Source organism: Uranotaenia lowii, chromosome 2 (assembly GCF_029784155.1).
Source record: "Uranotaenia lowii strain MFRU-FL chromosome 2, ASM2978415v1, whole genome shotgun sequence".
NCBI lineage: Eukaryota > Metazoa > Arthropoda > Insecta > Diptera > Culicidae > Uranotaenia > Uranotaenia lowii.
Window position 1 is genome coordinate 262,634,555 of NC_073692.1, and position 22,036 is coordinate 262,656,590.

General features: G+C 34.6%; 1 protein-coding gene across 7 annotated transcripts in view; it reads right to left on the reverse strand.

The window, feature by feature from the left end:
* LOC129748448 (somatomedin-B and thrombospondin type-1 domain-containing protein) overlaps positions 1-22,036 on the reverse strand; it is a 252,698-nt gene that overhangs the window by 21,739 nt on the left and 208,923 nt on the right. For all 7 annotated transcript variants that reach the window (XM_055743074.1, XM_055743079.1, XM_055743077.1 and 4 more), the window contains one exon: positions 2,798-2,992. In XM_055743074.1, the coding sequence (XP_055599049.1) occupies positions 2,798-2,992 (195 nt within the window). The remainder of the gene's footprint in view (positions 1-2,797; positions 2,993-22,036) is intronic.

Sequence of the window (22,036 nt, forward strand, 5' to 3'; positions counted from 1 at the left end):
GTCAAAAAAACTTCCTTAACAATAAAGATTTTTCGTCGATCAAAAGTGGTGTGTAATCATAAAACTAAGCTTTTGTGAATATTTTGGTGAATAAAAAAATTGGGTTTCGGAGGGTCAAAAATGTTCCGATCCCATTGCCACATTTTTTTTTCTGAAACCTTTTTCTTCTAGATTAAAACTATAATTTAGTTTATTTTGTAAAGTTACATTAAAGTCGTTAAAGATTTCTTAAGGATGCCCTTTAACAGGTTGCTGTAAATTAGTTGATCCAAGAAAAACGTTCGTATTGATTTATCTCCGGTTGTAACGGGTTGATAAAGCAAAACATTTTCTTTGTAAGGCCAATATCAAAAATACATTGATTTAACTTAAACGACTGTAAATATTAGCATAATTCGGAACCTTAATAGTGTTAATAAAATAAATAAGCATAAAATTAAATTATTTCAATTCGAAAACGAAAACATGTCGACATTCATATTCCAAGTGCCACCCTAGACGAACAATCATCAAAACCATTAGCACGCTGTTGAAGGCTTTAGATCAACCAACACACTTCCAACTTTAAACGTGTGGCTTGAGACGCCGTCTTTCGTAGACCACCGACGGCAGACTTTGTTTGCATCAGGTGAAGGACCTCCTTCGGGATGCGTTGTGAACCTAAAAGTTTGGGGAAGAAAAAGATTGGTTTCTAATTTCGGATTTGGAAGGGGAAGACAAGGGCTATCCGAGAATTCGCGAGAGAGGATTTAATTGTTTAACTTCGCGACTCGACTAAGTCGGATCGGGTAGTTCCGGTCACGAAGTTGAACTAATCCAGTAAGCCAGATGACTGAAAGATCTCCCGACCCATTTATTCCCGGTGATTAGCGTAGGAAAGATCGGTTATCTTTTGCCGTCAAAAGTACATTTAGACTTGGTAATTTTTGAGACTTGTAACTTCTTTCACCAGTGCGTTTAATTAATTATCTCTCTCGAATAGCCTAGACCTAGAAAGCATAGGATAGTGGTAGTGCAGTGGCAAAAGTTATACGAGGATTAATCGACCAAAGGTATGTTGTGGGAAAAAACCGCACGAGTCGAACGTAGTGTAAAACACCGCCCCTTTTCCCGACAGATTCCTCAAAAATTCCACCGTTATTACCCAGAGGAAGTCGCCCTACGCCAGGCCTCGCGACACACCAGGTTACCGGCGCAAGGCTGGGTACACCAGCTAAGGCGGTTATTTTTCATCTCCATCGGCTAGCAAACATCAACACCCCAGCCGAACAGTGATACCGCCTTCAGTGCCACCGCGCCGCGGTCTTCTCGCGATTACGAGAACCGCGGTCATTTTTCATCGTCGTCGCCAACCAACAGCAGACCACGACGGCTAGCTAGAGTACATCATCTCTAGCTGCGCCGTAATCCGCCGACCAAAAAGTGTAGCTGAATCACCGCAGCAGAGCTACCACCACATGACCGTCAACTAGAGTGGTAAGCCGCAGGAGCGCCGCAGTAGTTCACCGCAGGATATCAAAATCGTGAGGTAATGGCTGCCCAAAACCTCACGAATTAATTACCGAAAACGTGAGTACTCCCATATGAAGAACATGTTTCTTCTGCGATCGCTTTAAAAACGTACGTTTTTCGCCCGCAACTTTTGCACAATTTATGTTGCGAGAGCGCGAGATTTTAGCCGCATCATTGATTCAGCGAGCTATGAAAATTATTCGGACTGGCGAGCCGCATAAAGTAGCCCTATCTTCGAAAAGCTGTAATTCGTTTCTCATGAAACAATAATAAATGAAAACGAACATCGGACGCATCTTTATCGTACAAACCACCTAACATCTCCACCACGAACACCACTAGAAAAGTTTAAGAGAGAAGTAAAAGCTTAGGCCTAGCAACACACTACAAATGTAAACAACACGGAATAAATAGAATGTTTTCGCACAAATGTAAGTCGGCTATGATAAGTCTCGAAGGAAACGAGAATCTGAAAATGCACAATTAATTAAGGTATTGGGAAAAGGGGGTTGCAAGTTGTTCCTTTTTTTGTTCGCATTTTTCCTCTTTAGATTTTTTACTGCGGAGGCTGGCCGCGAATCCAGTCACGATCATTCTTTTGCTAAACCGGGGTAGAGGGCGGAGTCTTGTACGACGGCTTAAACCCTGGTAGTTCATCTTTGGGCCGAACAACAGCTAACTCCCCTTTCCACGAATTTCTGCAGGGTTTCGTCTCGTCTTCGGGGCGGCCTCAAAAGGGCCGAAGTACGAATCCCTTTTTGGAGACCCTTCCGCTTCTTTCCCAAAATAGGGAATCAACAGGAACTCGCGACCGAGTCTCATCAGCTGGGCAAACTAAGACAGGGTAGGTGGTCTTCCATCCGGAAGTGGCGCTTAAGCCACCCACTTAAAAACGGAAGTGTGTCGGGCCTCTCGTTATACGGTAACAAATTTTTATTGAAACCGTTGATTATTTGTTCACAACTTTAAAGCAATGAGAATCACGTTTTTCAATAAAAGTCCTCCCCAGGTATCGGATCCGGTCAAAATAATATGATATCGGAAAATTTCAGTGCAATCATTCTCGGTAATTGAATTCGAGTGTTTGGTCTGGCAGCGAGAAGCGCTTAATTATACTTTTGTTTATGCCGGAACATGCATCACATGAAAATGGGTTTGTCCCACCGGCAAACAATTTGGTGATCCAATCATTGTCCAATCACGGAACGTCCTCTCCATCATCGTGATTATCGCATCGCCCGGCCGGCATCATTGAAAAGTGTAGGTGGGAAGGCAGGAAACTTACCACGGAGCACCTTCCGGTCATGGTGATTGTGGCATTTCAGTCCTTGGCAGCCGCGCTTCTGCACCAGGGATGGGCAGTGCTTGCCTCCGTTTTGCGGTTTCTGTTCGATAACTCTGGTCCGTGACATCATGCCGGTTCCGCAGGCCGTGTCACACTCGCTCCAGGGCTCCCATTCGCTCACCAGACAATCGATCACTGCAAAAAAAGGAGAGACACGAAAAAAGTGAAGTTTTAATTTTCCAGGTTTGGTTGATTGCAAAAAAAAAACAGAAAGAAAGAAAATAGCAAAGTATATTGCGGTCGCATGGGCGTTCATAAGGATGGATGACGGGTTGATGAACACTTCTCGATTCGAGTGGAGGTGGATTGAATGTTGATGGGTTTAACACTCTATCGAGAATATTCTTTATCAATAGCATATCAGATTCAGAAATTTATTATAGCATTCTTATTTAAAACAGTTATTTATGCAACAAGATGCATAAAGGTGGATTTTTTTTAGCAGGAGTTGTAAATTTACCATCGAGTTTAAAAAAAATCGAATTTTGCAATGAGTTGCATACACAATTTTATGCTAATTCGAAAAACTCCCTTGAAAATTTATCTACTAACCTACAAGAACTGCATGTCAACAAATAACAACATGCTAACGACTGAAAATTTATATTCAAGTAGGTCCTGGAATGTACCTTTCAAGTTTTGACACTGAATTCAGTAGGTATTTAACACTTTTCGATAGGGGAGAATGAGGATACTTGATCTCTGGGGATACTTGATTCCTTCGCTATATCTCGGAACCGGTATGTCTTACAAATATCAAATGTTCTAGAAAAATGTGAAAAATAGAACAAAACAACATTGCAGTTATTTCAAACAATTTTGAAAATTTTATTTTTCGAGTAATTGAACTTTGTTTGAAAAAATTAACAAAATGTGATTTGAAGATCTTTCTTTATCACTTAACAATGTTTCTCACATAAAATATTATAATAAAAGTATTTATTCCAATATGTCAATCGTTAGAGTATAATGTGCACTTCATAATGTCTTATTTTTAAAGCAATAGTAAATCTCAATTTCTTTTAGATAAAAGTTTTCTAATATGTAAGTTATGGGTATAATTGATCCCTAGAGTCCAAAAAGATGTGTTTTTCTTCTTAATGGATAATGATCATTGGTTATCATGAAATTACTAATATTTGTCCAATAACCAATATTTATCCAGTAATTATCTGTTAAAAAGAGCTAAAATATTATATTTATCTTAAAACTAGAAAATTGCGCCTTCAAGTATGCAATGACTCAAGGGTAGTAGACAAACTTTTAAAATTTGCTATATTTAATACTTTCGAACTGTGAAATAAGAACTTATATGCGAAAAATAATCAACGGATCTTTAATGTTTGAATTGTGCTAAATTGTTTTCTAGGGTCAAGGCACCCTGAATGGAGGCTCAAGTCTCCTGTAGTGAAGTTTCAAGTCTCCTTTAACATAAAAAAATTTTACAATTTTTTTGTCTAACGAAAATGCTTGTAGTTCATCTATGGGTTTATTTATCGTTCTACGTTATGGAGCATACACTCTAAGAAAATTGTACATAGTGGTACCGTTAAAATTACATACTTTGAAGTTCGACAACTTTTACGTAGAAGTGAGTTTCAGAAATTACATACTTTGTCAGTTCTTTCTGTTCTACAAAACCCTCTCTGTAGAAATAACTGCAATTTCAGTTTTTTTTGTAGTTGACGGCGTTTTGCTTCTCACTCGCACCACCAGAAAGTCAGTCCGTGATTTGCATCCTACTAGCGCATGCAACAACTTTTGCAGAACTTGCCCATTAGTTGCGAAAACATCGAAGTTCCTGTCGGTAAGTTTGGTAACATTTATTTCTGCTGAATGTTTTTCCAATTCATCTCTATAATTTTAGAATAGTTTTTGGTTTTCGCTGGGTCCAGAAGCGACATGAAACGCTATCATCAGACGAGTCAAGAATCAAAGGTAATATTTCTATCTTTTTTTTACAATTTTGTTAACCATTTTTTGTTTCAATAGGATTTTTAACTTCATCCGCTAGTCCACTGTTGAATCACACCCTGCCCCAGAAATTGGATCTGAAGGACACTACCAGCTTAAGCTAAAAAACGGATGTTCTGGTGTGACAAATCTCATCAGGGTAATTTCCAGATTATTCATCATGATATGGCCAATTCAATCCCCAACGAAAAAACTTTTTTTTTTCGGATGAATCGGAGAAAGTTGGCTAAAAAACAGTAAACAGGAAATGATGGAGGTGGTATTCGAAAACAAATTACTAAACTTATCTTTAAACTTCGAATTGATGGAAAATAAATTATCATACTCAAATCAAATTTCAATTATTTTGAAAGAAAATATCCCTACTTTTTAATTCCTCATTACAATTTTGATTTTTTCCTATTTTATGTGATTTTAACATACTTTTCAGTTCACAGAGCTCTTCGTTCTTTTGCGTACTTTCTACATACTGGTATGTACCAGCCTATGTTACATAATTTTCCGTACCACCATTTTTACATACTGGTGACTTCCTGCACTTACGGGTTGTTTTGGCTTCTTTTCACTTACTTTTGTGTAGTATTTTCTAAGGGTGTATAAACTAGAAATTACACAAGTACAAAAGACGGCGAGTTGCTAAATTTTCCTAAATAGATATGATAAAAATAAGAAAAGGGGATCAAATATCCCCATTCTTCCTACTGTTTTCAGTGTCGAAATATCACTTTTCAACACTTCATTGCATAAAAAGCATTGAACGTGACTTCAAAAGTTTGAAGAGAATCCTAATTTCCTTTACCACAAAATAGCTATAGAGTACGTTGTAAACCTAAAAAACATTAAATTTTGTTGCGTCAAAACTTTAAAAATACTCTATAATTCTATAACTAATCATAGAATCATTTGTTCCATTCGCTCAATTACACCAACTCCTTCCGATACCAAATTTTTGTTAAGTTTTTTGGTTATGCATAAAAATGTATGGGAGTCCCTTTTCTCCGTCCTATCTACTAATGGAATAATCATGGAAACATTTATCGTACCCAAATATCTTCTCCTACTAAATTTGAATCCGTTTCCCTAATAATTTCTCGAGATATTCAACGAAAATGAAAGTCCTCCTCCTCCCTCTCCATTGGAAGAAAGGAGGGACATCACGCTTTTCTCGTATACAAACACCTTCAAATGACAAATTTGGTTCCGATTGATCTAAAGATAGGCAAGAAAAAAATTATGAATGCCCCCTCCTCCTCCGGAAAGAGTACCAAACTATTATAAACACAATATCGTTTCTCTCCAAATACCCTATCATGCATAGCTGATTTCTATAACTGAGCAGTTTTCTAGTTTCTTAAAAAAGGGTTACCATATCCCGCAACACCGAAAAGAGTAAATTGAGATTATTTATTCAAAAAGTCAGGAGAAACGTTACAGTAGAACCCCGCTTATCTAACCTCCAGTTTTCTAAGCTCCCGTCATCAAGTTGCAAAAAGCTGTACAGTAGGACCCCACTTACCCGAGGTAGTCGTGGTATGGACCTCCTCGGAAAAGGGAAACTTCGGATTAAACGAAATACATTGACATCCTTTTGTTTTTGTATTGCATATCATCCAGGCGCATAGCTCGGCTCATGGATTTTATTTTTCTACTTAATCTACGTTTCTCGCAAGTTTAGACTTTAAACTTTCCAAAAACGTCGCTTTAATAGCTTAAAAATATATCGCTAAGATAAAACACATTTTTACATGGGTTGTGTATAAAAATGGTGGCTTGGATAGCACGGAAGCTCGGATTAGCGGGTCCTACTGTACATATTTCGTGTTATCTGAGATGGCATATTTCATCACTGTGAATGTTTTGAAGGTTATGTAACTTTAATGACAACTATAAATATTTTTAAAAAATGTTCTTGTACTATACCTCGAAAATACCTTAATCAATATGATTACTGCTTGCATACTCAAAGGCGCTGTTTAAAACGACTAAAATGCATGTTTATTAAAACAAAATGTTAAAGTAATTCCAATTTAATAAATGTAATAGAAATTCTTCCACAACAAATGTTGCACAACACCAAGATTTGAAAAAGGGATATTTTATACTGGTTTTTAAACTACGTTGCATGCCTTGATGTTAATGCTTATTTCAACAATTCTCGCTTTCATTTCCAAGATGATATGGCAAAACTCTTTGGAAAAAGGTAAAAATTCATCAAAAAAAATTGTGCACTTTTTTGGCCAAAGTGCAAATTATTATAAAGGTTTAGAAAATTAAGGTTTGAACTTTATGATTAATTTTCCCGAAGACCTTCAGTAAATTTTACTTCTGGATAAAAGTTATAAAAGTATGCATTTTGTTATTTTACCATTGCGTACCAAAATGAATCTTGGTTTTTTCAGCTTCAGTTAAAACGTCTTGCAGTCTTAGTAAATAGAATAAAATTTTAGGTATCAAAAAGAGAACTAAAAAAATCTTATTTTTGTGATGTCAGAAATTGTAATAATGATGTCTATTCAATTTTCCAAAAACTGTAAAATTATTTTTTTCATAAAATTTTATCTCTAAAAGAAAATTAGCCTATGTTTAATTTTTTTTGTATTAAAACGATTCCGTTAACTGTCTCGAATATTTTCTCGGCTTCCAAATCATTTGTAACAAATTTGTTACTATTTTATTCGCTTCAGTTCCTCAGAATAAAAACTCTAGTATGAGAGCTTGACGTTCTAGAGAAAATCTTTGAAAATAAAGTCAAAAAAGCTTCATGTCTCAGAATCTGATTCGGATAATGTTATTTTAGAATTAAATTGATGTTTAGAAACTAAACAATTTTCAAATCACGATTCAGCTAAATACTTCAGATAAATGTTTCATGTTTGATAATCAGTTAAAAATCCTAGAAATTATCAACCTTAGCTTTTCTCAAATTTCTAGTTTTTTAAACGAATGAATGATATGAAAAAGTTATTTTCCTGAGCTTGAAGATTATTTTTCTATATTTTCTTCTCCAAAAATGTGAGTATTATCCTTATTTGTTAAAAATAAAACATTTATAACGAGAGCTTCTTTAAGAGTTCATAAAGTGATAACTTTTTAACTACCAGATTTACAAATTACGACAGTTATCTTTTTATCTACATTTTTCGCAGTGTATGTTATTGATTTGCAGATCGTTTTATGAAAGGATATATGAAGTGTATAAAAGGATATCAAAATATATTGTGAAAATTTGGTTGTTTCATTATTCTTCTTTGATTTAATTTTATGAAACCGTAAAACGGGGTAACATTTATCACCGGGGTAACTTTAATCAACATGAAATTTTTCCACATAATCATCAATAACTAAGTCTAAAATTAAAATATCTCAAAAAAATTTTCTACATTTAAAAACCTATAAGTTGAGTTTCGAATTGGGAATAACTTGGTTTGTTTATGAAAACTCCAAATGCAAGTAAAAATTTTATTTCAAAATCTTCAAATATATATTTTCTCGAAGGCTCGCAAATGAACACTCTACCTGATAAAATCAAAGCGTTTAGAAGCAGCAGTTTGATTTATGTGAGAGTTCAACTTTTTTTTAGTAAATGTTTAGTTTTGGTGTAGTTTTTGTTGTTGAGGTAAATTTTTAATATTTAAAAAATAGGGGCATTTTTCAAGAGTAAGCCAGTCTAGGAAACCCTATATCAAATCAAAAAGTTTAAAAGAAAAAAAGGAGGGTGAATATTGCGAGTGCCTAGGGAATTGAATGAAAGTTAAACTTCACATTGTTCCGTAGTTAAAATTTTATAAGTAATGTTACAAAATTTGAAAGGGGCTTTGAAATCCATCTTTTGATTTTAATTGTTGTTCGGCCTCAACACATTACGAGCCGCGATGTTGATTTTTTTTTTGGAACGCGAAAAAATCTAAACCAAGAAACACCAAAATTCAGCATTGTATATCTCAGAATTCACTGGACCAAAAGTTACAAATCGAAAGTGTTGTGTTAAATTTTGTAGAGTTTCATGATTAATTATAAAGGTTTAAAGGTGTTTTGTATTCTTTATGATCAACTAAACTCGTTAAACCCGTCAAAATAGATTATCAAAGCACAGAGACTAAATCGATTTTTCAATCAAATTTAAAGTAGTCTAATAAGTTTCTGCAACCATGTTTTTCTTTCATAGGAGTCCAGTACTGATTTTTTAAATATGAAACATTCCAATAGATGGATTCCAATATTGGTTCCATCAGATGTGGTTTTGCAGCCTACAAAAAAGCGCTAAATTTGGGAGGTTCTCTACGGAAAACATGCGATATCAAAATGATAGTAGAGATTCAGGCGCTTTCTATCAGTACCCAAAAGGGTATAAGAGCAGAAAAGCTAATTCCAAGAAAACCGACTTCTAAGGTGTTGTGTTTGGCAATTTTCCATACATTTTTTGAAAGTTTGTATTCTTCTTTCAAAAGTGAAAGTATGTTGATAAAATTCTAATAATCTTAAAAAATCACCAAAATCATGAAAAATCGTTTGGCATTTTAAACTCAAAATCAATCATTTTGGCACTTACACCCCTTCAGCTCTGCGGGCCTCGTATATTCTTGATGTAGGTTTTCGACATAAGTCACACTTTTCCTTAAATCCTCTTTGTATTTTTCATATTAAACCTTCAATCATTCAAATTTTCGATTGTTTGAATTTCATCAAAGCTTTTCGAATCGATCGATCAACGTTTTCCGTCTGATTAATTTACTTGGTTGATGACTTGAAACCAAACATAAACTAAAGCCAATTAATCCATCTAATAGAGCACAATCGGGTACAGTCGAATTTTAACGTAATCGATAATTTCTATCATCAGTATAGAGAGCAGTAGAGAGTGTAATTTGCGCCAGACCGCGGGGACTCGACAACGACGTGCTTCCTTCAGAACGCCGCCGGAAGTGGCCCATTTGCTTTTGATCCCAATACCGGTGCCGGTTTCTGGTGTCGATGGCTGTCGAATTATCGGGCGCATAAATCACATCCGAAGGGAGCCCTCCCGATCCCGATAGCAGCAGCCAGGCCGGCCAGGGATAGCGCTAACAAACATAAATTTGTAGATGGCGCAAGCAAGCAAGGAAGAAGAAGGCGTCGCAATAAGTCGTTCCAGAATTTGCTAACTACCGGCTTTCACGTGACACCCAGCATTTCAACATGTGCCCTCAAACTATATCCTTGCAGGGGGCTAAGCACTTTGGTTCCACTGCCAGTGTTTGTATCTCAGGATCTCTGGATGGTTCAGCGTGTCTCTGCCATTAATAATGCTGCTTTCCGCCGTTCGGTGTTAACTAGCACTGTTCGGAGAATTGGTCAGGGTTACCATATCAGTCGCGAATAAGCTGGTTTCTATGGAGAATTGTAACCCGGATCCGGCGATGATAGAGGCCCAAAGTCAGACGCAAATGCATTGCCTTTCATCAAAAGGATGAGTCTAGCCTAGCGGATGATTAATGACATTCGGCAACCCAATTCGTATACAGGACTCGACTTTGATGATGATATTGTTGATAACGTAGGTACCGTGATATTCTCCGCCATATCCTGTATGAGAGGAAATCTGCTGAGCTGGCAAGGAAGAGAAAAGCCACTCCAAACCACACGATCAGGATTACACACAAATGTGGAACTGCTTTTGCTTTTGCTTTTTCTTCTACCAGCAGGCAGTCGATGGTGCCGATTTGCACACACGACGAGGTGTAATTTGTTATCAGCTGATATAAATCTGGAACGCGATGAAGCAATAAAACACTCATCCTGGGAACGCCCTTTCTCCATGCTTTTTGTTCGCCTTCATACTCAACTTGGCCTACCTCAAGCTTACGGAGTTTGGGGGATGGCTTGGGATACATACAAATAAGGAAGAATGAGGCTCCCGGAGCTAAACTTGCTCCAATAGCTCCCCGGTACACCGGATTGTGGTGGGTATGAGTGAGGCGAATGAATTATAGCGACTAAATAAGTGAGCACCGCGTAATGTTTGCTCTGGGAAGCCTTAATCACTTTCACGCTGTGTTGGCAGGAATTAAACCGTAACACCGCTTTGTTGTTGGTGTTTACTTGAAAAATAGAGCTGGAGTTATTATTCTTTCCAGGAACAAACGGAAGTTGTAGTTATGGCTGAGCGCCAACAGTTGAGAGGATAGATTTCCTAAATAAGTTTGGTATGACACGCAAATAGAAACTTCTGTTAATAAATACTAGGATCTATATATGACCCATTCCAGCGTTGCTTCACTTCATATGGATAAACTTTTAGGTGATAATATTTTACCTGCAAAATTATTCAACGCTGTGTTTTGCTCAAGTTGATCTATATCCTACAACCAATACAAATTTTTTTTATGATTTACAAGACAAAGATTCTTTACGGTATCAAAGATCTCTACTCAGTTTAACGACGGAATTTTTGGAAAACGTTCATTATAAATTAAAAAAAAACTTGTAATTTTTTGTTTTTAATTTTAGTGCGTTTTTGAATTTTACGAACGACCTACTTCCGTTGCGTCACATCACTCGATTTTTTTTTTGCAATCTGGTTTTGCTCCTCATGTGACGCAACAGAAAAGGTGGCACTGGTTTTCCATCAATAACTTATTTCAATTGAGATCGGCTTGTTTTGTATGTGTGTTTTCTTAAACCTGATATTATGACAAACATTTCGAACGAAACGAACTATAATAAAATTGTTAAAATACCTAAAATTCTCACTGTCAACTCATAAAAAGTATGCAATGTGCGTAGCACGAGAGTTTGCGCCTAAAAGGCGAATATGTATAACAAACGACCAATTTGTGCCCAACACAGTTTTTGCTGCGTCACATCATTTCATTTACCTCGTTGTAACTTCTTTATTCCTCAACCGAATTTAATTCTGTAAACAGCGTTGAAAAAGCTAGAATTCTCAACTTGGAGTAAATTGTAAAAAGAACAGAGTCGAGAATTGAAAGTACAGTAAAATGCTCAAAAACACAAGTTTCAAGAGCTTACCGTAAAAAGTCCAAAGTACATATGCATATACGAAAAGGCGTCGAGAGAGAAGTCCAAGTGAATAGTCAAGAGTAAAAAAGAAAAGAAATCAAAAGTAATAATTCAGCAGGGAGAAAATCAAATTATAGAATCGATAGTGGGATTTCAAAATTCAATAATCCAAAATTTACAGTCAAGAATAAAGAAAAAAGGATTAATGTTAATTAGAAATTGAAAAAAAGATAACAAAAAAAAAAATCAAGACTCAAGAGTTTAAAAAAGGAATAATCAATGTCGCAAGAGCCAATGATTCAAGTTCAAAGAATAATATGTCAAAAGCAGGCACGGTCCTAGAGTTGGCTCTTTGGGGGGAGATTTTCCAAATTTTCGAAAATTAGTCAGTAAAATGTACGTCAATATTTGTATGTATGTAATGAATGTTTTTTGTGTATGTGTGAGTCTTATTTTGGAGAACGAGACAATAAAATTCATCACATTTTCAGTGTACTGAATCAACGACAGGTATTTGGCATTCGTGTATATACCTGGCCAGCTGGCAACTGATTGAATATTCTTATTATTTAGTCAGTTATAAGAGGAAAAACATCTTACCTGTCGGCCACTTATGGGATTCGAACCAAAAAGTTTTCTTGCCGATACCGGGAATCGAACCCAGTACTTCTGACATACCAAAACCAGACTCGCGTCAGCCTATCCGCTAAACCATATCGGCGCTAGTATAAATGTTCGCATACGTCAATATTTGGTGAAAAAAACGTTAATTTTGGGACAATTAATGGAGGGGGAAGGTGCAGTTGCAAATGAGTCTTGAATTTTTGCTACACACTGCTCCTCCATCTCCTCTATAAATTTATTGGACAAAACCAGAGTTATTTAAAAAAAATGTGAAATTAAAGAAGAATAATGAAAACTTTTAACAAATGTTCACAATATAGTTTTTTTTATATAGTTTTATACAACTCATAAATCCTTTCATAAAACAATCTGAGAATCTATAATATACACTGCGAAGAAATGCTGACAAAAAGATAAATTTAGTAATTTGTAGATCTGGTAGTTTAAAAGTTATCACATTATGAACCCTTCAATGAATCTCTCGTTATAAATGTTTTTTTTAAATAAATATAACATACACTTTTTTGGAGAAGAAAACAAACAAAAATAATCTTCAAGTTAACAAGAACATTATCCAGAGATTTTTTATATCATCACTAGGCTTACAACAAAATTTTAATGATTTTCATCTAGTAACTACCGTCAACTGCCGTCTAAAATCTTAATGCTTACAGATAATAGTTACCTCTTGTACATCAAAAGTTTTAAGGTTGATGGGACACCAAACTGACGTAGTCAGAAAAAATATTGGTTCTACCAGTTATTTTTAAATTTACAAAAACATGCGATTTTCACCTTACTAAGAAAAAGGGGTAAGTTGCAACAAACTCTATAACTAATGAAAAATCAAATGAAAACGTTTGAAAATTTATAGTTTTTGATACGTTTTTGATGTCATAACGCATAAAGCACCAATTGTAGTCATTTTGGGTTTCGTTCGAATTAAATTTCACATTTATTCTGTCAAAAATGTTTTTAAGAAAAGAGTTTTAATCTGCTGCATACATTTAGGGGTAAAAATACTATAAAATATTCTATTATCTTAAATCATGTAAATAAATCTTAGGATGAATGAAGTTTTAATGGTAACAAATGCATAGTGCAAAACAATCATAATCCAGCATATGGAATCGCGATTTATGAGATTTAGTTCTGATTTGCATTTTGTTGCATTTTGCCCCAGACAGTTGACTGAATTATAAAAATATTTATTTAAAAAAAAATTGCCGATTTTTCGAAAAATATTTATACACCAATAGTGTATAATGAAAGCAATATAAAGTTTGTAGGTGATATCATTAAGCCAATCCGTCAAATTTGGTAAAGTTTTTACGGCATCGAAAAATGTAAAAAATTTTACATGTATTGCTCGATTTTTCAAATTTTTTATGAGAATCAAAAACTTTAAAAAACTCTTTCACGATGTTAAAAACTATGTCATCATCAATTTGTTATCATTCAGTGATAAGTTTATTACAGTATATTAAAATAAAAATTGAATGAGTGTTGTGGTATACAAATGTTGCATCAAACCCAGCTTTTGCATGATGGCCCGTTTGACGGTATACGTTTAAAAACCTTAAATTTTAGAAAAGTTATGGTTGATAATTGCTATAAATTCAAAACTGATTGTCAAACACTTATACATTTATCTGAAGTATTTAGCTTAATCGAGTTTTGAAATTTCTTTAATTTCTAAGTATCAATTAAATTCTAAAATACCGTTATTCAAATCAGATTCTTATACATGAAGCTTTTGGATCTTTATTTTCAAAGATTTTCTCTTGAGCTACTAGATTTTTTATTCTAGTGAACTGAAGAAAATCAAATAGTTAAAAAATTGCTACAAATGATTTGTGAAAAAAAAGTGGAAAATTATATTATTTCATGTACCTACATAATTTCTGATTTTTTTGTATAATTTTTTAATATAATAAAAAACATGAAATAAAGGGTTAATTTATGGAAATTAAACAATTCTTCAATGTCTTATCAATTGCTTTTGAAATAATCAAACTTTCAGATTCAGAGTGAATTTTCTACCTTAAATCTCTTGCTGGATTTCTACTTAAAATTTAATTTATTATTGTGTGGATGAGCTTGAAGCACTATCGGCGAAATTATAGGGGTGAATATTGAAATCCTGCCATGTTTGATCCATTCTTTGAAAAAATGTTATGAATGTGTGAACCAAAAAAAAAGATGAAAAAAGCATTAACGATAAATTTTGAAAAATCCATCAAGGCAAGCAACGTAGTATAGAATTAGTAAAAAAAAATCCTTTTTTTTTATCTTGGTGTTGTGCAACAACTGTTGTTGTAAAATGGCTGTTACATTTATATAATTGGAAAGGTTTTGTATCAAACTGCATGTTCATGTTTTATTGGTATGTTGTAATTTGTAAGCAAAACGAAATAAGTTTTTATTTATAATTCGGTAGATACTTGCTCATGAAAATCCAGAAACTAGAATTCCAAACTGATCGCAGTTTCAGAAAAAAATATTTTCAGAAAAACTGTGTTTTAGATAATTGTTTTATTTGAAAATTATCGTTCATAATGTTTATTATCATATTTAAAAAAATTAATCACATTTAAAAAAAATATTGTTTTTGAATAAACAGATTTTTAAAATAAATTATTCTTTTTTTTTATTAGAATTTTTACAGTCTACTCATCATTCTTTGGGAACCAAACCATTCATAAAAAATCATCCTATAAATAACAGGATGATATCATTCTGTTGCAGGGAGGATTTGATAATTTTTGGTGGATCTAAAGTGGAATATTTCCCATTCAATAATATTTATAAATATTGTGATAGATTTCAAATCCAACTATAATTCAAACAACAATTTTCAGTAAACTTTTTTTTTCTAAAATTATGATCAATTTGGAATTCTAATTCCAAGATTACTATAAGCAAGTACCTAACATTAATCACCTGGGTAACTTTGATCAACATGAAATTTGTCCATATAGCTAATCATCAATGACTAAGTCTTAAGTTAAAATATCTCAAAACTTCTCTCTACTAAATGTACTCTATAAGTTGAGTATCAAATTGGGAAAAACTTGGTTTTTTTTTGAAAATTTCAAATGGTAGTAAAAATGTAATTTCAAAATCTTGAAATATCTATGTTTTTCAAAGGCTCGCAAACAGACACCTTTCTTGATCAAATCAAAGCGTTTAGAAGCAGCAGGTTGATTTATGTGAGAGTTTACTTTTTTTCTTAGTAAATGTATAGTCGAGCCATTTGTTCCACAAAACAGTTTTAGTTGCGTCACATGATTACATTTATCCCTTTGTAATTTTATTATTTATAAATCGATTTTAATTCTTCAAAAACGTCGGACGAGGCTTCAAATCCTTGAAGAGAATTTGAATTTTCTTTACAATAAAGCTCCAGAGTGCGATGTAAACCTAAAAAACACTCTAACATCCACCCTTTATAAATCCAAAATTTTAAATATTTCTCCGATCGCCTTGACATCCTGGAAGCAGTTGGCATTTGCCATGTTTTTGGATACAGAACGTAAAACTTCTTTGAGTAAACCCGTGTTGAGAAATTGTAAGCATTCAACAAAAAGTACATTTTTGTTTGATTTTTTTTTAATGAAAAAAAGCTGATAAATTCACTTTTGAAATGCTGTATATGAATTAAATCAAATATGAGAATAAAAATTACTTTGTGGTGGACGGGACTCTGGTATGGGTCATGTATCTTTTTCTTCAGCTAAACACAAGAATGATAAAGTAAGTTGGAAGAACAGTGTGAAAACACTACAGAAGTGAAATGGTTTGACTTCTTCTAATTTTGCTCAATAAAAGTCTTGTTGCTTTGCCGTTATTTGCTGGCTAGACATAATCATAAAGCAATAACTATATTTCATAACATATTTATGGATCATTGAATGTCGTTGATCCTCGTGCGAAACATTAACTGCTCTCTCTCTCGCTCTCTACAAAGTTAAGGATTGATGACAACGTTAGCCTTAGCTTGGCACATCGTTTTTATGACCTCGTTATATCTTCTCCTCGTATCTATCCTGGATTATAGAGGATTTACGCCATTTATTGAGCAGTTAGAATCATAGTTTTCTCATTTTCTGGATTAATTTTTCTTCTAATGCTATATGATTTGTAGTTGCTGGCATGTGGTTTTCGGGAAATTGTTTTCTTGTATATTTTCGTTTTAAATCAAAAATGCTTCCTTTTGAAAAGTTATTATTGTTAACTTTCACATTGCACAAGTATTTAAACTTTGTTCAGCCTTAATGATAGATTATGTACATAGAAGTATTACACCAAACTGTCAAATTATATCAGCGATGGCATCATGTCGTCGTTAAAATTTGATGATAGAATATTCATGATATCAAATAAAGGCATAGATAGAGTAAACGTATCAGTTTTGACATTATTTTAATTATTTGCCTTCTGCAAGTGATTGATATTGAAACATACTTAACAAATGTGCAACTAAAATTGAATCTACAAAAGCAATATTACCCTTCTAAATAAGTGCCTCTACCATATATCTCGATACTGGGTCCAATTTTGAAAGGCCTCCCATCCTTTGATGCCCCCTCAGAATTTCCATACACTTACCTATACAGACTTTTTAGTCAACCTAGGTATCAACTACCGAATTGCTCGCTTTTTGAAACCGCTTTGATGTTCATTCAGTTCTGCTAGGAAGCAGTCGAAGCGAATCGTCGTTGTTGTCGTCGTCGGCGTTAAAATTTATGATAGGTATGTAGGTATAACTGTTCCCGTTGATAGGAGCGATTAAAAAGGGGCTCTCGCTTGTCAATGGCATTATGGATGGGGAGCCTTGCTATTTAACATCCGGAGCACTGATAAAATACGAGTCAACACTGCCCGAACAATCAGAGTGGATAAAAGTGGATCTGCTCTGTGTCAATAGAGTGTTAACTAATTAAAGGCATTCGGGAAGGTTGAGTTTGGTTATGGAAAAAGTAAGCAAATGAAATTTGGTAAATTAGTCTCAAATTCATATGAAAATAATTGCAATACTAATTCCAATTTAGAGAGGAATTAGCAATACTTAAATTCAATTGATTGAAGAAATTTATAAAAATATATCATAACAAAACAGAGAAAGGGGTTACTTGCAAAAAACTTTGTTATAATAAAAAATTCTAATGGAAACTTACGAATATTTACAGTTTATGAAAAATTTGTGACGCCCTAAAGGCCAGACGGCATAGAATCATTAATTGCAGTTATTTTTAGTTTTTTTTCGCACCAACTTTAACATCTTTTCTGTCACAAAAGTTGATATAAGAAAATAACATAATGATACTGCATACTTTCAGGGGAAAACATTATATAAAATAATTGTAAAACTGAAGTCATAGAAACAAATGTTTGGATGGGTAAAAATTTATTGTCGACAAACAATTTGATGCAAAAAAATCCTATTCGAGCGTGTGGAAACGAGGTTTATAAGCCGTTACTTTGATTTTTATTTTGTTACCTTTTTAAAAGTATTTGAATAAAATTATTGATTGTATGTATGTATGTATGTAGATAATCCACCATGGGTGCACGGATTCACCGCAGTTTCGCCAACGTATGCGCTAAATTGAATTCTTTATATTATTCGTTCGGCCAATATGCAATGCAAATCATCACATACCCGACACCATGGCTTCGTGTGAACTGTCATGTAATGAATGAATTTCGTGTATGTGTTTGTCTTATTTGTAGAACGAGCAAACAGTTTCGCAACCGTATAAAATACATAACATTCTCAGTGTTATGAATCTTCGACAGGTATTCCGCATGCGTGTAGATACCTGCCCAGCTGGCAACTGATTGAACGTTCAAAAATAATATATTCAATCAAATAAATAGTTATACTGTACAATAATCTTACCTCCTTACCAATCTTACCTCGGGATACTCGAAACTTACTTGAAGCTGTGACCGACCGTATTCAATATCCATAATTAAGAATCATTCTTCAGGAATAATAGTGATAAATAAAGCGAGAGTGTTAAAATCCCAGACAAACAAAAAAAAGTCTCCATGAGTTAAAAATAAAAATTATGAATCTAACGACGAGTTTTAGAGATAATTGGTTCAAAATGTCAAATATGGAATTAATAAAATGTGTATTTTGCAAGCGTCCCAGTCCGTGCAGGTGCATCCCGCGTTAGTTGACTAATCAAAGTAGGCAGCGCTTACACTGATACGTTTCATCACGCACGATACCTCTGTTTAATCAATCAAACAGAATGATCTTATCATCACCACGAAATAAGTTTAGAATCTTATAATAACTAATCTTTTGAAAAAATTAACACTCCTTGACAATTTTTTCTTCGATTGAGCTCAAATAAAGTAAAAAGTTCAACCAGATTGCATCTGTCGCACTGATTTGTCATTTCACTAAATTTAATTTTAGCTCGCGCACGTAAATATTCAATTTTTCAAACTATTCAATTCTAGCGCATATGAATGGAGCCCATTACTGATAAAATTCGGACAAATGCTTTGAAAATTTCTGTCTTCCAAGACTGCGAATCATCACACGCGCGAGTGACTTATCTTTCATTTTGAACTTTTCCCATGACTTGCAGGTTTGCATTTTCTTCCCATTCAAATATACAACTCATTTTGCATTATACAAGCTGCAAACCATTTTCAAAATTCTTGCTATCAAACAAATTCTGCTTCAACCTCATCAACTTCGCATTTTTTTTTTCAAACACACGCGAAAATACTCATCGAGCACTCGAGCAACTTAGAGTAGAAACGCAAATCCCGCATAGGTCACCTTCTGCCACTCAAAGCTTGCTTTGATTTATTTCGCGTATGGCCACGTTGCGCATCGGGGAGACATGTTCGGACACGTTTAGCGACTCGTGATTTGGCTTTAATTGCTTTCAGCAGGTCCCGGTTCAATTACTTTTCGGAATTTTCGATAACATTCCCTTTTTCTGGATATTTCTACAACAACACGAAGAAGCACATTACGAAAAAAAAACCAGTGAATGGATTAATTTGCAATCAGTCAAGATGAGCATCAATTCGATAACGGGTTTACTTGATGCAATTTTTTCTCCATTGAAAAGCCCTTTGTTCTCTGCACACGAACTCCAATTTCTTCCAAAAAAAAAGCTTCCACTTCCTGATTAAAACCAACGGTTAACTATTCAGATACACTACAATTTTCGTTTTCTTTCTGAGCACTCGAACTTCAACAGATTTATTTCACCGAACAACCGAGCACCACGTATTAGTAAGGAGCAACCAAAAAACGAACCGAACTGCTTGAGCTCCCGCGCGCGACTCATTTGAATAAAATTATTGATTGTCCGAAGAAAATTTGAACACCAATTTTTCATTTTTTTTATAAGCTTAGCTTAGCTTAGCTTAGCTTAGCTTAGCTTAGCTTGTTTGACTACTCATATCCACCTTAAATCATTAAGCCCGAAATTCTTGAATTAGTCTTCAAAAATGCCACCATTTTTTCATGGTTTTAATAAAAATATAATATTAAATTGTATCGAATCATCCAATGCATTTAGAATTCCATGATCGCTGGCGTGGCTAAGTGGAACGAGTTCCACATCGCCAATGGTTGCTACTCCGTGATTGATCGAGGCCATCAATTGTGTACAAGGGCCAAAAGAATGCAGCTTGGGATTAGCAACTCATTCTCAATGTACAAAACTCATGCTCTCCCTTAAAAAAAAAAAAAAAAAAAAGATCAATAACGGCGCCGGCCACGTCCTAGTAGTTAAAGAGGAATGAAGGAAGGATTGTTAGTAAGATACTTTTTAGGATCAACCATAAATCTGTTATTCCAGTTTTCTTCAAAAGCTTGTTTTGGAAGCTCTGGAGCAATGATAAGTCAGTATCACCAGCTAAATATAGAAACCGTCTGTACGTCTGCGAATCTATATTCAAGTATCTCAGGAAGAGGTTTTTTTTAGTAAGGAAGAGGTTTGGATCAGGAGCCATTTTTGTAAAATGGTGCGATCTTTGGTTGACCTACACCTCCTATGCGCCTAGACATTTTCGTAAGGAAACTTCTAATAATATCTGCGAGGTGTTTTAATTGGAAAATTTAAAAAGAGTTATGAACACTCAAACAATTAGAAAAGTAACCATTCGAATTCCCAACAAGCTAGCTGTTTCCCTCACTATAATCTCTAACACATCACTGATTCTCGAAACAACTCTTGAACAGAATTAACAAATAAAAAACATGGAATAAGAATCAAAAAGTTATAGATGATGCAATTGATGATAACATGTTAAATTTTGGGAAAGGTTTGCAGAAAGTTTAATACTTTTTGGTACTTATTTAAGGTAAGTATTTGAGCTCGCGAAGTAATAACATTGTTACTCTTTAATATTTAAGTGGCTTTGTTTCGCTTTTCTAAATTAAATTAAAAAATAAGATCGCTAAAAAATTACGAGACAGAGATATACATTAGGTACTGATTAAAAAAACTTTGTGAATTGTACCTATATTGTTAAATTTTACTTTAAAGTGTTTTTTTTTTAATTTTTTTCAGTCAAATTTAACAGTTTCATCGTAATAACGAGTAAATTTTGTTAAAAAGTATCTCTAGCAGAACTGAATTATTTGGATAAGCGGTTCGAGAACCCGTAATTTTGTAATTTATTTGCCAGAAGAGTGAAGTGATTTTTTCTCGAATGGCTGATTTTTGGTTTGTTCAATCAGAAAAGATTGAATTCGGTGTTGCTGTTGCCGTTGGAATTGCTTTTGTTGGAACTTGCTGCTGTTGGCTGGTGTCGGTTGTTACTGCTGCCCGGGAATTTTGCTGTGTTACTTTTTTTGGCCGGAATTGACATTTGCCGGTGTGGATCGCCTGCTGCCTGTACGTTTTAGTAGTTTGTGGTGATTTTATCACAAATTTGCAAACCATTTTGCTTTGCGACCAGAGCAGATCGGTGTAAGAGTGGTCTATCAGGGTGGTTCAGATCTCGCTCGGCGGTCGCATACTTCAGGCGCACAGGCGTCAGCCAAATGTTTTACCGGTTTCACGCAGTAGAAGAAAGTTGGTTTTCCATCCAGAAAACAAATTTAATCAACGAGGCAACTTACAGGATATCAGTATTACGCGGCAACATTTTAAACGGAGGAGAGAAGAGGAAGCGGATGTCTGTTCAGACACGGATTAAGAAGAATTCTAAGGTTTCCCAGCCGATTCGTTTTTGTTTGAGGAGCAACATGCTCGATCAGATTTTGTTCCATTAGAAATGGAGCCCGAGTCGCAAACTCTTCAAGAAGCTGTCCGAATCGTCGTTCGGAGAGGAAGTCAAAAAAGCGAAGAAAAAGTAATTATGTAGGGGAGAGTGGGGATACTTGATCCCCTTTTCTTATTTTCACCATATCTTTTTGGAAAAAATAGTAACTCACCGTCTTTGACACTTTCTGACAGCTTGTAACTTCAAGTTTCTATGCTCCAAAAATTAGAACGATACTTGAACCCGTTGATGAACTAGAAGCATTTTCGTGGGAGTAAAAAAATTGCGATTTTTCTGAAGTTAGGGGAGACTTGATCCCCTATTGAA